We start from the raw sequence: 15,640 nt of genomic DNA, 5'->3' as shown, positions 1-15,640 counted from the left end.
TTGGTTTTGGTGCGGCTATATAGACAATAGTTACAGTCAAAATAAGAAAATTACCAGCAATAAATGATGAAAATATATATATATGCCATGAGCATGAAAATAAATACAGATATTTCTATTATATTTTCAATTAAAACACAAGCAAATGATTACTCTCCTGTGTGGCTTCTCTGAGTTTTAAAACATTTCCCACATTCTGGACATGGAATCAGCTTCCCACCTGTGTGACTTGTCTCATGTGAAACAAGAGTTGATCTCCGACTGAAACCTTTCCCACACTCTGAACATGAAAATGGCTTTGTTCCTGTGTGACTTCTTTGATGTTTAACAAGATTGGATTTAACGGTATAACATTTCCCACATTCTGAACATGAAAATGGTTTCTCCCCTGTGTGAATCCTCTGGTGTGAAACAAGATCCGATTTCTGAGAAAAACTTTTCCCACATTCTGAACATGAAAATGGCTTCTCCCCTGTGTGAGTTCTCTGATGTCTGACCAGATCTGATTTTAAAGTAAAACATTTGCCACATTCGGAACATACAAATGGCTTCTCCCCTGTGTGAAATTTCCGGTGCTTTGCAAGATTGGATTGCCCAGTAAAACATTTTCCACATTCTGAACATGAATATGGCTTCTCTCCTGTGTGAGTTCTTCGATGACCAACAAGGTGCGATTTAACACTAAAACATTTCCCACATTCTGAACATGAATAAGGTTTCTCGCCTGTGTGGGCTGTTTGATGTTCTGCATCTCTTCTGCAAACTTTTTGATTTACAGATTGTGATAGATCTTTTTCAGATGAAAGATCTTTGCTGTGAGGGGCTAGGGGTAGATCTGGGGGAATAGAATGTTCTTCATATGTATCTTGTGTGATCTGCCCATCTGCTGTAATATCTGGAGATATCTGATGTCCCTCTGATCTCCGGGGACACTCAGCTGTCAAGAAGAAATTATATCATGTGATAACAATTATACTTGTATAAAAAGGAACAAAAAAATGGAGTCAGATGTATAAGTCACGGGAGGTTGTCACCATGACGAGTGATCTGCGAGAAAAAACCCAGACAGAAGCAGCAGTCTGAGGACATATGGCTTCCTCTGGTAACCTCCTATATGGGGTGAGGGTATTGTACTGTAGCATCAGGCATCTGGGGGACAAACCTTGGATTCTTAGTCCAATGCCCTGGATCTCTGGGTGATGGCTGACCTTCCATACCATCAAGTTCCATGATCTGCCATTCACTCACAGGCTGCAGGGACGTTCTTTGGGCCTCCAGCTTGTGAGTAACTGGGAGTGGTAGTGTGAAGTTCAATGGGGTTACATACCCGTAGCGCAATTTTCATTCTGCTGTCAATATGTAAGGCTGGGTTCACACTAAGTTTTTGCAATCCGTTTTTTCCATCTATTTTATGCTAAAAAAAGAGATGGAAAAAGAAACGGATTGCAAAAACGTAGTGTGAACCCAGCCTAACCTGACCCCTTTAACGGACCGCATCCCGTGTCCGGAGCAAACATTACCTGCATGTGAGGCTCCCGGCGGTCTGCAAACTCACCGTGTGAAATCCGCTGCGAATCCGGTATGTGTGAAGCTACCCTAAGGGTGCATTCACACTGAGTAAAAAACAGGCGGAATTCTGTGGCGAAGCTCCCACCCTGGAATCCTCCGTGTGTCAATGGGATGTCAATTCTTTGGCCAGAGAATGGAGGCACACGAGGCATCCCACTGACACACAAACAGGTGGGATTCCACAGAACGCACCCACTTGGCGGGTCTGCAGCGAGTCCCCTTGCTGCGTATTTGCAGCGAAACTCGCTGCAGATCCCGGCCCTATACTTTTAATGGCAGACAAACACGCAGCAGGGATATTTGTCTGCAGCCCACCCCATTAACCCCGCCGGAGCTGATACTTCACCTGATCCCGGCTCCGGTGGATCCCGATGTCCTTAGCAAGCCGGAGCGGGGACCAGGTGAAGTATATGCTCCAGCCAGCTGCCCGCAGCCCCCCTCGCAGCACCGATCGCACGCCCCCCTCGCAGCACCGATCGCACGCCCCCCCGCAGCACCGATCGCACGCCCCCCCGCAGCACCGATCGCACGCCCCCCCTGCAGCACCGATCGCCCCCCTGCAGCCCCCATCGGGGGGGGGGGGCGATCAGGCTGCCGGTGCTGCAGGGGGGCGTGCGAGCGATCGGTGCTGCGAGGGGGCGATTGGGGGGGGGGGTGCGATCGGTGCTGCGGGGGGGGGGGGGGGGGGGGGGGGCGATCGGGCTGCCGGGGGGCGATCGAGCAGCCGGGGCTGTGGGGGCGCGATTGGGGGGGCGTGCAAGCGATCGGTGCTGCGGGGGGCGTGCGATCAGTGCTGCGGGGGGGCGTGCGATCAGTGCTGCCGGGGGGGCGTGCGATCGGTGCTGCCTGGGGGGGGGGGGGGGGGGGGGGGGGGGGCGATCAGGCGGCCAGGGCTGTGGGCGGCTGGCTGGAGCATATACTTCACCTGGTCCCCGCTCCGGCTTGATGAAGACATCGGGAACCGCCGGAGCTGGGATCAGGTGAAGTATCAGCTCCGGCGGCCGGGGGGGGGGGGGTTAATGGGGTGGGCTGCAGACAAACTCGCAGCAGGGATGTACATCTGCGTGTTTGTCTGCCATTAAAAGTATAGGGCCGGGATCTGCAGCGAGTCTCGCTGCAAAAACGCAGCATGGAGACTCGCTGCAGACCCGCCAAGTGGGTTTGTAGCCTAATAAAGAGAAGTACTGTGTTATCTCTGCAATCCACTCATCAGCTGCTGCCCCCTAACTGACTGCCGCTCCTCCCCGGGTGCTGGGAGAAGCTTGATCCAGTCCTGGGAAACTGGGAGGATCGGCACAGGGGACATTATTAATGTATGCAAGCATGGGGCAGCATTATCTAGGTATAGCGCATCATTTTTAAGAGTGAGACAAAATAGTAAGGGGGAGATTTATCAAAGGGTGTAAAATTTAGACTGGTGCAAACTGCCCACAGCAACCAATCACAGCTCAGCTTCTACAGCAACCAATCACAGCTCAGCTTTCCTTTCAGCACTGCCTAAAGCTGAGCTGTGATTGGTTGCTGTGGGTAGTTTGCACCAGTCTAAATTTTACACCCTTTGATAAATCTCCCCCTAAGTGTTTTATTACCAGATAGTACGCTTAGGAGCGTTTAAGCTGAATGAGGGAATATGTCGAAAAAAACAGGACACAAAGCTTATAATATTCCACACAGAATAGATACAGCCGGTGACTGAGGAGAAGGTGTGAGTGTTCTCTGCATTTACTGGTCACTACTCACCTGGGCAGTTACCTGTAGTGATGTCCTCCTTATACTGCTCATCACTGCTCACATCTGTCTCTTCTTCCCGTATGTCTGTATCATTAGTAGAGTTCAGATCCTTCCCTGTAGTGATGTTCTGCTTATACTGCTCATCACTGCTCACATCTGTCTCTTCTTCTTTTACTATTTTGTCTGTGACATTGATATAGATCAGATCTTTTTCTGTAGTGATGTCCTCCTTATACTGCTCATCACTGCCGTCATCCGTCTCTGGAGCATTAATATTGTTCCCATCTTCCCCCTGATTGATAAGATGTCAGAGAAATATTGTAAAAGTCATCAGACAGGAGAAGAAGTCAGGTGGGATGTACAGATCATAGGGAAGATCTCCATCTACCTGATCCTGATCCTGTGGGAGAAGAGGACGGGGACATCTCTCTGGTGCTGTTCTCTTACTGGATCTGACTGGAGGGAACACATACAGAGACTGAATTCATTCTTTCCATCCAGATAATACAGAGAGGAGGTGTGTATATAGTCCTGTCTATTACCTGCTGATGGGAGGGGCTGCTGATCCTCCAGCATCACATCCTTGTACTGATCCTTGTGTCCTTCTACATACTCCCACTCCTCCATGGAGAAATAGACCGCCACGTCCTGACACCTTATAGGAACCTGACACACACAATGGTCACACAGTCATCCCCCCCACCCCTCCAGTGGTGTTACTGTATAATGTCCCAGCATTCCCAGCAGCCACAGTCTCACCTCTCCACTCAGCAGCTCCACCATCTTGTTGGTGACTTCTAGGATCTTCTCTTCCTCCATTTCCTCATGTATCAGGGGCCCCGGGATTGGGCTCAGGGTTCTTCCCCATCCTTCACACCCAGGGGCCCCACAGCGCCCACTAGAGGACTTCTTCACTACTGTGTAATCCTGTGTATGGAGAGACACATTACTATCACTCCATCCATTCCCAGAATCCCTCACCTCTCCAGTCCTATCAATCTGTTATTCCATAGATAATGATGTCATGATGACATCACTCCCAGAATCCCTCCCCTCTCCAGTCCTATCCATCTGTTATTCCATAGATAAGAATGATGTCATGATGACATCACTCCCAGAATCCCTCACCTCTCCAGTCCTATCCATCTGTTATTCCATAGATAAGAATGATGTCATGATGACATCACTCCCAGAATCCCTCACCTCTCCAGTCCTATCCATCTGTTATTCCATAGATAAGAATGATGTCATGATGACATCACTCCCAGAATCCCTCACCTCCCCAGTCCTATCCATCTGTTATTCCATAGATAAGAATGATGTCATGATGACATCACTCCCAGAATCCCTCACCTCTCCAGTCCTATCCATCTGTTATTCCATAGATAAGAATGAGGTCATGATGACATCACTCCCAGAATCCCTCACCTCCCCAGTAAGCAGGAAGAGTATGTGTAGGGTGAGGGTTATTATCCTGTCGGCCATCTTGTCTCTGTCTCTCTCCATGGTTGATGGGTCGGTCTCTTATATAGAAGATATCAGCAGAGGATCCTGGAGGGGCAGATGCTGAAAGGTAAGAGGAGGAGATCACACTTAGGCTCCATTCACACATCCATAGGACCGTCCTCAATGCATTTGCCTATAAGAACAGCAAGAATATAACATTTACCAGACAAATACTACTTCCACCTGGTTCCCTTCAGTTCAACATTCAATGAGATTTGTGAATAAACATAGAGGAGCGTATTCTTGAGCAATAAAGCTAAAATTTGCAACAATTGACAAACACACACAGACAAAAACAAATACATGTTCAGTAAATTCTCTTTTTTAGGGTGTGTTCACACTGAGTAAAACAGGTGGGATTCCACGGCGGAGCCCCGGCAGCCTCAGTGTGCCAATGGGATGCCTCACACACCTCCACAGACATGTCAATTCTTTGAGTGAAATGTGGCGTACGCAGATGCACACAAGTCCTCCCATAGAGATACTGTGGGACACTGAGGCAAGCGGAGAGTTCCACCGATTTTACTCAGTGTGAACATACCCTAATGTTCCTGCTGTCCCCCAGCTCCTTCCCTATGGTGGCTCCACATATATATACTGTACCTCCAGCTGCAGAGCTGTACAGGAGCCGTGTGCTTCCCGTGTGCTTCCAGGACCTGCCATGATGTCACAGTCATGTGATCAGTCACATGGAGGAGGAGTCACATGATCAGGGGCGGCTGCTCAGTGTATGCAGGACTCTGCTGTGCTGGATGAGCTGAAGGGATGTGTGTGGAGCAGAGCTGTGTGTGATGTGTGTGGAGCAGAGCTGTGTATGTGTGTGTTATATATGCCTGCAGCAGAGCCCTGTGTGTAATGTACATGTAGCTGAGCTGTATGTGTGTAATGTACATGTAGCTGAGCTGTATGTGTGTAATGTACATGTAGCTGAGCTGTATATGTGTAATGTACATGTAGCTGAGCTGTATATGTGTAATGTACATGTAGCTGAGCTGTATATATGTGTAATGTACATGTAGCTGAGCTGTATGTGTGTAATGTACATGTAGCTGAGCTGTATGTGTGTAATGTACATGTAGCTGAGCTGTATATGTGTAATGTACATGTAGCTGAGCTGTATGTGTGTAATGTACATGTAGCTGAGCTGTATATGTGTGTAATGTACATGTAGCTGAGCTGTATGTGTGTAATGTACATGTAGCTGAGCTGTATATGTGTAATGTACATGTAGCTGAGCTGTATGTGTAATGTACATGTAGCTGAGCTGTATGTGTGTAATGTACATGTAGCTGAGCTGTATATGTGTGTAATGTACATGTAGCTGAGCTGTATGTGTGTAATGTACATGTAGCTGAACTGTATGTGTGTAATGTACATGTAGCTGAGCTGTATATGTGTAATGTACATGTAGCTGAGCTGTATGTGTGTAATGTACATGTAGCTGAGCTGTATATGTGTAATGTACATGTAGCTGAGCTGTATATATGTGTAATGTACATGTAGCTGAGCTGTATGTGTGTAATGTACATGTAGCTGAACTGTATGTGTGTAATGTACATGTAGCTGAGCTGTATATGTGTAATGTACATGTAGCTGAGCTGTATGTGTGTAATGTACATGTAGCTGAGCTGTATATGTGTAATGTACATGTAGCTGAGCTGTATATATGTGTAATGTACATGTAGCTGAGCTGTATGTGTGTAATGTACATGTAGCTGAGCTGTATATGTGTAATGTACATGTAGCTGAGCTATATGTGTGTAATGTACATGTAGCTGAGCTGTATGTGTGTAATGTACATGTAGCTGAGCTGTATATGTGTGTAATGTACATGTAGCTGAGCTGTATATGTGTGTAATGTACATGTAGCTGAGCTGTATATGTGTGTAATGTACATGTAGCTGAGCTGTATATGTGTAATGTACATGTAGCTGAGCTGTATATGTGTGTAATGTACATGTAGCTGAGCTGTATGTGTGTAATGTACATGTAGCTGAGCTGTATGTGTGTAATGTACATGTAGCTGAGCTGTATGTGTGTGTTATATATGCCATTAAGAAATGCCTCATCAAAATGTATTGCACGAGAATTGGTCCATATTTTTTCCAGGACAGGACTGCCTAAGGGTTCAAACCCACTTGCCGGATCTGCAGCGAGTCTCCTTGCTGCTATTTTGCAGGGAGACTCGCTGCAGATCTCGGCCCTATACTTTCATTAGCAGAGAAACTCTCAGCAGGGATGTACATCCCTGCTGCGATTTTGTCTGCAGCCCTCCCCATTAACCCCCTAGCCGCCGGACATTATACATTACTGGGTCCCCGTTCCTGCTTGCTTAGGGGCTCCCGGTGTCTTCGCGGCCCGCCCGGCCAATCAGTGCGCTGCGGCGGGGCAGCGCACTGATTGGCCGGGCGGAATGTGCCAGGAGCCGCCGAAGCAAGCAGGAGCGGGGACCTGGTAATGTATATCCTGCCCGCCCCCCCCCTGCAGCCCCGATGACAGCTGCATCCGATTACCGGCTGCAGCACTTCCCTGGTGTCTAGTGGCGGAGATCGCTCCTTCGGGAGCAATCTCCCTGTCTGATGCCGGCCGGGGACTCGTCCAAGATGGCGCCGTCCCCGGCTCGGCACTCGTTTGTTTCCGGCTGCAGCAGCCGAAAGCAAACGAGTGCCGATCTCATTGATCTTTGCTGTATATCTATACAGCAAAGATCTCAATGAGAGATCAAAGTATATATACTAGAAGTCCCCCAGGGGGAATAACCCTAACCCCAGGGGGCAATAACCCTAACCCCAGGGGGGATTAACCCTAATCCCAGGGGGAATAACCCTAACCCCAGGGGGAATAACCCTAACCCCAGGGGGGAATAACCCTAACCCCAGGGGGGAATAACCCCAGGGGGGAATAACCCCAGGGGGAATAACCCTAATCCCAGGGGGAATAACCCTAATCCCAGGGGGAATAACCCTAACCCCAGGGGGGGAATAACCCTAACCTCAGGGGGAATAACCCTAACCCCAGGGGGGAATAACCCTAACCCCCAGGGGGGAATAACCCTAACCCCAGGGGGGGAATAACCCTAAGGGGGGGAAAATCCCAAAGAGCAAAATTGCGCATTTTTGGTCGCATCAAATCCAGAAAAATTGTAATAAAAAGCGATCAAAAAGTCGTATATGCGCAATCAAGGTACCGATCGAAAGAACACATCATGGCGCAAAAAAAGATGGCGCCGTCCCCGGCTCGGCACTCGTTTGTTTCCGGCTGCAGCAGCCCGAAAGCAAACGAGTGCCGATCTCATTGATCTTTGCTGTATATCTATACAGCAAAGATCTCAATGAGAGATCAAAGTGTATATACTAGAAGTCCCCCAGGGGGAATAACCCTAACCCCAGGGGGCAATAACCCTAACCCCAGGGGGGATTAACCCTAATCCCAGGGGGAATAACCCTAACCCCAGGGGGGAATAACCCTAACCCCAGGGGGAATAACCCTAACCCCAGGGGGGAATAACCCTAACCCCAGGGGGGAATAACTCTAACCCCAGGGGGAATAACCCTAACCCCAGGGGGAATAACCCTAATCCCAGGGGGAATAACCCTAATCCCAGGGGGAATAACCCTAATCCCAGGGGGAATAACCCTAATCCCAGGGGGGGAATAACCCTAACCCCAGGGGGGGAATAACCCTAACCCCAGGGGGGGAATAACCCTAACCCCAGGGGGGAATAACCCTAACCCCAGGGGGGGAATAACCCTAACCCCAGGGGAGGAATAACCCTAACCCCAGGGGGGGAATAACCCTAACCCCAGGGGGGGAATAACCCTAACCCCAGGGGGAATAACCCTAACCCCTGGGGGAATAACCCTAACCCCAGGGGGGAATAACCCTAACCCCAGGGGGAATAACCCTAACCCCTGGGGGAATAACCCTAACCCCAGAGGGGGAATAACCCTAACCCCAGGGGGGCTTCTAGTATATGTGTAAAAAAAAAAAGTATTGTTATAAGTAAAAGCCCCCTCCCCTAATAAAAGTCTGAATCACCCCCCTTTTCCCAGGTTATTAATGAAAGTAAATAAATAAATAAACATGTTTGCTATCGCCGCGTGCGTAATCGCCCGAACTATTAATTAATCACATTCCTGATCTCGCACGGTAAACGGCTTCAGCGCAAGAAAATCCCAAAGAGCAAAATTGCGCATTTTTGGTCACATCAAATCCAGAAAAATTGTAATAAAAAGCGATCAAAAAGTCGTATATGCGCAATCAAGGTACCGATAGAAAGAACACATCATGGCGCAAAAAATGACACCTCACACAGCCCCATAGACCAAAGGATAAAAGCGCTATAAGCCTGGGAATGGAGCGATTTTAAGGAACTTATATTTGTTAACGATGGCTTGAATTTTTTACAGGCCATCAGATACAATATAAGTTATACATGTTATATATCATAAAAATCGTATCGACTTGAGGAACATGCACAACAAGTCAGTTTTACCCCAGGGTGAAAGGCGTAAATACACCATCCCCCAAAATAAAAGAAATACGTTTTTTTTTTTTCAATTTCACCACACTTTGAATTTTTTTCTGGTTTCGTAGTGTACTTTATGCAAAAATTCAGCCGTCATTGCAAAGTACAATTAGTGACGCAAAAAATAAGGGCTCATGTGGGTCTGTAGGTGTAAAAATGCAAGTGCTATGTATGGCCTTATATACACAAGGAGGAAAAACCGAAAACGCAAAAACGAAAATTAGCCTGGTCCCGAAGGGGTTAAGAAAGGCTGTAGAGAAAGATGGGCGAGATTGGGACTGTCTGATACCCTACCTATTATTCTCTATAAGGGAAGTCCCTCAAGCCTCCACAGGGTTTTCACCCTTTGAACTCTTGTACGGACGGCACCCTCGAGGGTTACTTGATGTAGCTAAAGAGACCTGGGAAAGCGAGGCAACGCCATATAAAAGCATAATAGAGCATGCTGCACAAATGCAAGAAAGAATAGGAAATGTTATGCCAATACAGTAGGTAGGGCCCATCTTCTTCATGCTCAAGAAGCCCAAAGTAGGGTATATAACAGAACGGCCAGGATTAGACAGTTTCACCCGGGGGGGGGGAGGCGGGGTGATAGGAGCTGTGTGACCGGTACATGTGTGATAGGAACTGTGTGACCGGAACATGTGTGATAGGAGCCGTGTGACCGGAACATGTGTGATAGGAGCTGTGTGACCGGTACATGTGTGTGATAGGAGCTGTGTGACCGGTACATGTGTGTAATAGGAGCTGTGTGACTGGTACATGTGTGAGTTAGGGGCTGTGTGACCGGTACATGTGTGTGATAGGAGCTGTGTGACCGGTACATGTGTGTGATAGGAGCTGTGTGACCGGTACATGTGTGTGATAGGAGCTGTGTGACCGGTACATGTGTGTGATAGGAGCTGTGTGACCAGTACATGTGTGTAATAGGAGCTGTGTGACTGGTACATGTGTGAGTTAGGGGCTGTGGGGTCAGTACATCCACTGCTTTGGCTAATATAGGTAAGTGTTGCCGCACATAAGCAGTCACAGCATGGATAATGTATCTTAACCTCCTCCCGCCGCTGCACTGTAAATTAATGATGCTGCAGCAAAGTTATTTATGCCGAAGGATGACACAGGCGCAGAAGCTGCGCCTGTGCTATCCGCGGCAGGTCCCGGCTATCAGTGATAGCCAGAGACCCAGAGAAACTCTCAGCTCCGGTGCGGAGAGTCAACCCTATAGATACTGTGGTCAGCACGGCCGCAGCATCTATAGGGCTTCTGACAGAAAATTCTCCCTCTACAGAGGGAGAATTCTCTGTTTGCTGTCCATCGGGGCTCTGCGAAGTGATCGCAGAGGCCCGATGGTAGCCATGTTTTCCTGGCTACGGAGGCCAGCAGGGGAGGGAAGCTCGTCAGCTCTGCCCTCTCCCTTCTCTCCCCTGCTGCTGTCACAAGATTGTAACAGCGTCAGGGGACAGAGGAGAGGGGGCAGACATAGGGACATCAGCTTATGGGATCATTATGATCCCATAAGCTGATGTCCTAAAACGATCTGGGCATTGATGCATCAATGACCCATGGTCGTGAAAGGTTTAATGGAGAAGTCCGGCCAAAATTAATTTTTGATATGTTGTTACTTGAAAAGTTATACAAATTTCTAATGTACATTTATTATGGGAAATGCACATATAGGGCTATTTCCCTTAATTTAGTAGATCAGGAAGTGTTAGAATTCTCTCAGATCTCAGGGGGCAAAAGCAGAGTGGATGGCCCAAGGCATGTACCATGGCTGGTAATGCCCACCGTGCCAAGGGACTGACGAGGGACACCAAAGCCAGTTCAGAGGAGCTATCTGGCATGGCACGTCTTTTGGCAAAGAGCTAAGGACAAGACACTGGTGCCACCAGGGCATCATGTGAAAGAAAAGACAGCCTCTGGGCAGCTTGGCTCGCATGAGCAATTACAAGCTGCAGTAACTGCACAACCGCCAAGCTGCCAGGATTCTCACCAGTGCTGGATCCCCGCTATAAGGACAACACTGAGTCCCTAATTCCATCTGTAGAGCATGATAGAAAGATGAGGGAATACAAGCACAAGCCGGAAGACACACTACTGCCAGAGTTCCTATTTGTTGAGGGCACAAGGCCCACAAGAGGAGGAAGTCGCCAACGCAGCTGGGGCACCAGCACCACCTTGGAAGGTAGGGTGAGCTTAGCAGACATAATTGTAGCTACATGGTGGATGAGTATGTGTCCACACGTCTCCTGGTACTGACCGACGAGTCTTCCCCTTTCAACTTCTGAGTTTTTTAAAACTGGACACCCTGTGCGGTAAGTGTGCTCTCTGAACGAGTGTTTAGCCCCGCAGGAGGTGTCATCACTGATAAGCGGATCCACCTATCCACAACCAACGTAGACAAGCTGATGCTCCTAAAAATGAACCAGGTGTGGATCTCTCGATGGAGGACTGAAGAGACATCATACAAATCAAGCAGGGACATCGACCCGGACCAGGCAGATACAGGAGGACTTCCTCATAAAGTAAAAGCGCAACCAGCCAAAAATATAAAATAAAAACGTGCGTATGCCACTTAATGTGAATAGGACATAAACATGCGTAGCATAAACAACAACGCATTTTGTAGAGTTGTGCCTATGATATTGCACAACCACATCAGGTGAGCGGGATCATTCACTACTCTGCATGAGCACATTAATTTGTCTGACATACCACACCAGGCAGCGCCTGTCCATCATACAAATCAATAATCTACAGTATTGGTGACCTCCTCCACCTTCTCCTCCACCATTACCCTACCTTTTTCTCTGCCTCTTCCACCACCACCACTTTCTCCTCTGCCTCTTCCACCACCACCTCCTCCTCCACCACCACTACCCTACCTTCTCCTCTGCTTCTTCCACCAACACCACTTTCTCCTCTGCCTCTTCCACCTCCACATTTTTCTCCCCCACCTCCACCACTTTCTCCTCTTCCTCTTCCACCTCCACCACCACCCTACCTTCTCCTCTGCCTCTTTCACCTTCTTCTCCTCTACCTCCACCACCACCACTTTCTCCTCTGCCTCTTCCACCACTTGCTCCTCTGCCTCTTCCACCACCACCACCACTACCCTACCTTCTCCTCAGCCTCTTCCACTACCCTACCTTCTCCTCTGCCTCTTCCACTACCCTACCTTCTCCTCAGCCTCTTCCACTACCCTACCTTCTCCTCTGCGTCTTCCATCACCACTACCCAGCCTTCTCCTCCTACCTTCTCCTCTGCCTCTTCCACCTCCACCACCACCCTACCTTCTCCTTCTCCTCCACCACCACCCTACCTTATCCTCTGCCTCTTCCACCTCCACCTTCTCCTCCACTTGGACTTCCGCATTCTCTTATTAGAAAAAAAAAATAATATTCCATCTGTTTCTTTAATGTAGAATTTTATTGGGAGGCGGTTGCCTCAGAACATTTGGAGTGTGATATGGGATAGAGCAGCCAAGACTTCTATCTGTGTGACATATAAAGAAAACCAGTATAAGATAATGCTTCTTTGGTATTATACTCCAAGAGTTCTGCACGCAATTAATCCAATGATCTCCAATCTTTGTTGGAGATGTCAACGGACGGTGGGCACCCTTCCACATATATATTGGCTCTGCCCCCTCATCGTCCCGTACTGGACCCTAGTTAAGGGCCTTATTGCAGCGGTGTCGGGAATAGATATTCCACTGGACCCACTATTTTATCTCTTTAATGTGACCTCAGTTAAGATGAGACGTCACACTCTTAAACTGGTATTACACCTTCTTACAGCTGCCCGATGCCTGATAGCAAATGACTGGAAAATTACTGCACCGCCTACAAGAAATGATCTGTATGCTAGGATATTGGATGTCAGGAATATGGAACACTTAACTGCTAGGCTAGACAACAAACTTGACTTATTTTAAAAAGTTTGGGACCCATGGGACCTCTACTGGGTAGAGGGGAACACTGATCGTACTGCCCCCTCTACCTCTCTAAACAGTCCAGCTGGATGTTGGCCCTCCCCTACCCTCTCCTTCCTCTTTCCCGCCCCCCCCATCTCATGTCTGATTCTTTTTCTCTGTGTCTCGGGTTTCTTATGGTCACACTAGGGAAATGTAGTATTTCCTACCATTACCTGTCCGACATAGTCACCTTGATTTAATCTAACACTAATGTTATTGTTAGCGACAATGTTTTGCTTTTCTTTGTATTTCGGCAGCACTGCGTTGCTATCATGTTTACTGTTTATTTGTAGATCTTTTATTGGAAAATTATTTAAAAAATACAATTATTTAAAAAAAAATTTAGAATTTTATGTTTGTTTGTTTTTTTGTTATTTTAAGCCTCCATTTCCTTCCTTTTTAAACCCCATTCCTTTCATACACTGATTTTAAAGCCATTTTTGGACCCATTCATTTGGGTCCTGATTTTCAAGATGTGTATCTTGTAAGGGTCCATTTACACAGAAAGATTATCTGCCAAAGATTTGAAGCCAAAGCCAGGAATGGATTTGAAAAGATCTCTGGCTTTCCTTTATGACCTGATCTCTGTTTATTTATTTATGTAAATCAGACTTTTATTGAAAGTTTTTACATATATAACAGAAAGGAAGGATAAGCATTAAGGGGCAGTGTCCCCACAGTGAAACTCTGCCAACAATGTATAACACAAAGAAAAATATAAGGAACGTTTTTGGTACAAGCTCCAAAACCAGAACCGTAACACAATAAGTAGAAGGCGGTCAAGTGCTTAGAACCAACAAGAAAATGTTGTGCCAATGCCTTCATGCCCTAGACAGTTTGTGGTATATTACCAAGGTGCACCCAAGCCGGGCAGTGTACTAGAAAGGGAGATTCGGCATTGAACTGAAAGATAGGTGCAATTAACTTAGATTAACGTCAAAAACATAAGAGTAAAAGAGAAAAAGAGAGAAATAAGGACGCCAGAAAATAGTAGAAAGAGTTTGAGAAGAAAGGAGAAGGGAGGGAGGAATCAGAAGGGGAGGGGGGCAGTGTCCAGGGTAACGAGCAACAGGTGACTAAACAAGGTATGGGCATACCAATGATGTTTATGCCGGGTGTAATGCGAAAGCAGGGCTATCTTTGTAAGAGGACCAGGGAAGCCACAGGCGCTCAACTTTAGATCCCTGATCGTCGGCCTCTGTTATCAGAGACTCCATACGGAACAAGAAGTCCATTTCGGTCACCCACTCTGCAACAGAAGGGGGAGCTGTGGACTTCCAGTGTCTGGGTATGACTGTCATAGCCGCCGTCCGGAAATGGCATAGCAGTCCCTTTCTGATAGCGGAAATCGGTCCAGGGATCAATGAGAGCAGGGCAATGCTAGGTGTGGGAGTAAGCTGTTTAACCGTGACGTGTGTAAATCTCAAAAACCTTTCTCCATAAGGGCTGCAGCCATATGCAGTCCCACCAGACATACAACATCGTGCCGAACTCCGCCTCGCAGCGCCAGCATGTCTTGGGCACAGCTGGATAGCAACGGTGTAAGAGCTGGGGGCATCTATACCACCTAGTCAAAACTTTCCTGTGCAATGCAGGCGGTAGGTAGCTTATGCGTTAAAGTAAAGATTTTTAGCTTGTCGGTTTCAGAGAAGGAGACATTAAGGTCCCTCTCACATGCCGTGATGAACGTGAGGTCCCTGTCAGCATCCTTGTCCAAGAGTAGTTGGTACAATGAGAGATAACCTTGATGGGCGGAGTGGCTTCAGATAGCAAAGATTCCAAGTCCATGGAGGAGGTCACCAAGATCCTAGAGGGAAAATGAAGCTGTAGGAAAGCCTTCAGCTGTCCATATTCCAGCCAGGAAAGCGTTCTCTCCGGGCAGGTCCGCTGTAGTTCTGCAAGAGGGCGCAGGGTGGAAGTCCCACTAAGCACCTGATTCAGCCTGGCACCCTCAGATTTAGACCATATTAAGAAGGATTCCCTTCCGACCGCTGGAGTAGAGGCCAGGTTATTGAACAGGGGGCTCATGATGCCTGGATGGTGAGACAGAGTACAGAGGCAAGAGCCTGTCCCAAACCTGTAGGAAGCAGCGGGGAGAAAGTGATGCCTCCAGGCTGACCCACTGCTTAGCCCCAGCGTTATGAAACCAGTCCACCACTCTCAATAGGATCGCAGCCTTATAGTACAGGGATAGGTTCGGTAACCCTGCGCCTCCTGACGGCCTATGCCGGGTGAGTGTTTTAAATTTCAGGCGGGGTCGTAGGGAGCCCCAAATAAATTTTAAGCAGATGGCTTGAAGCTGCTTCAGAAAAGAACAAGGGACCACGATT

The 15,640-nt window shown here is 47.9% G+C and overlaps 1 protein-coding gene across 1 annotated transcript in view; it reads right to left on the bottom strand.

The window, feature by feature from the left end:
• The window catches only part of LOC138786770 (zinc finger protein 84-like), a 61,368-nt gene that overhangs the window by 15,375 nt on the left and 30,353 nt on the right, over positions 1–15,640 (bottom strand). The window contains exon 2 of the mRNA XM_069963812.1: positions 246–937. Coding sequence (XP_069819913.1) covers positions 246–937 — 692 coding nt within the window. The remainder of the gene's footprint in view (positions 1–245; positions 938–15,640) is intronic.

Source organism: Dendropsophus ebraccatus, chromosome 3 (genome assembly GCF_027789765.1).
Source record: "Dendropsophus ebraccatus isolate aDenEbr1 chromosome 3, aDenEbr1.pat, whole genome shotgun sequence".
Taxonomy (NCBI): domain Eukaryota; kingdom Metazoa; phylum Chordata; class Amphibia; order Anura; family Hylidae; genus Dendropsophus; species Dendropsophus ebraccatus.
The sequence above is the reverse complement of the archived record's forward strand: the minus strand, read 5'-3'. Positions and strand labels throughout refer to the sequence as shown.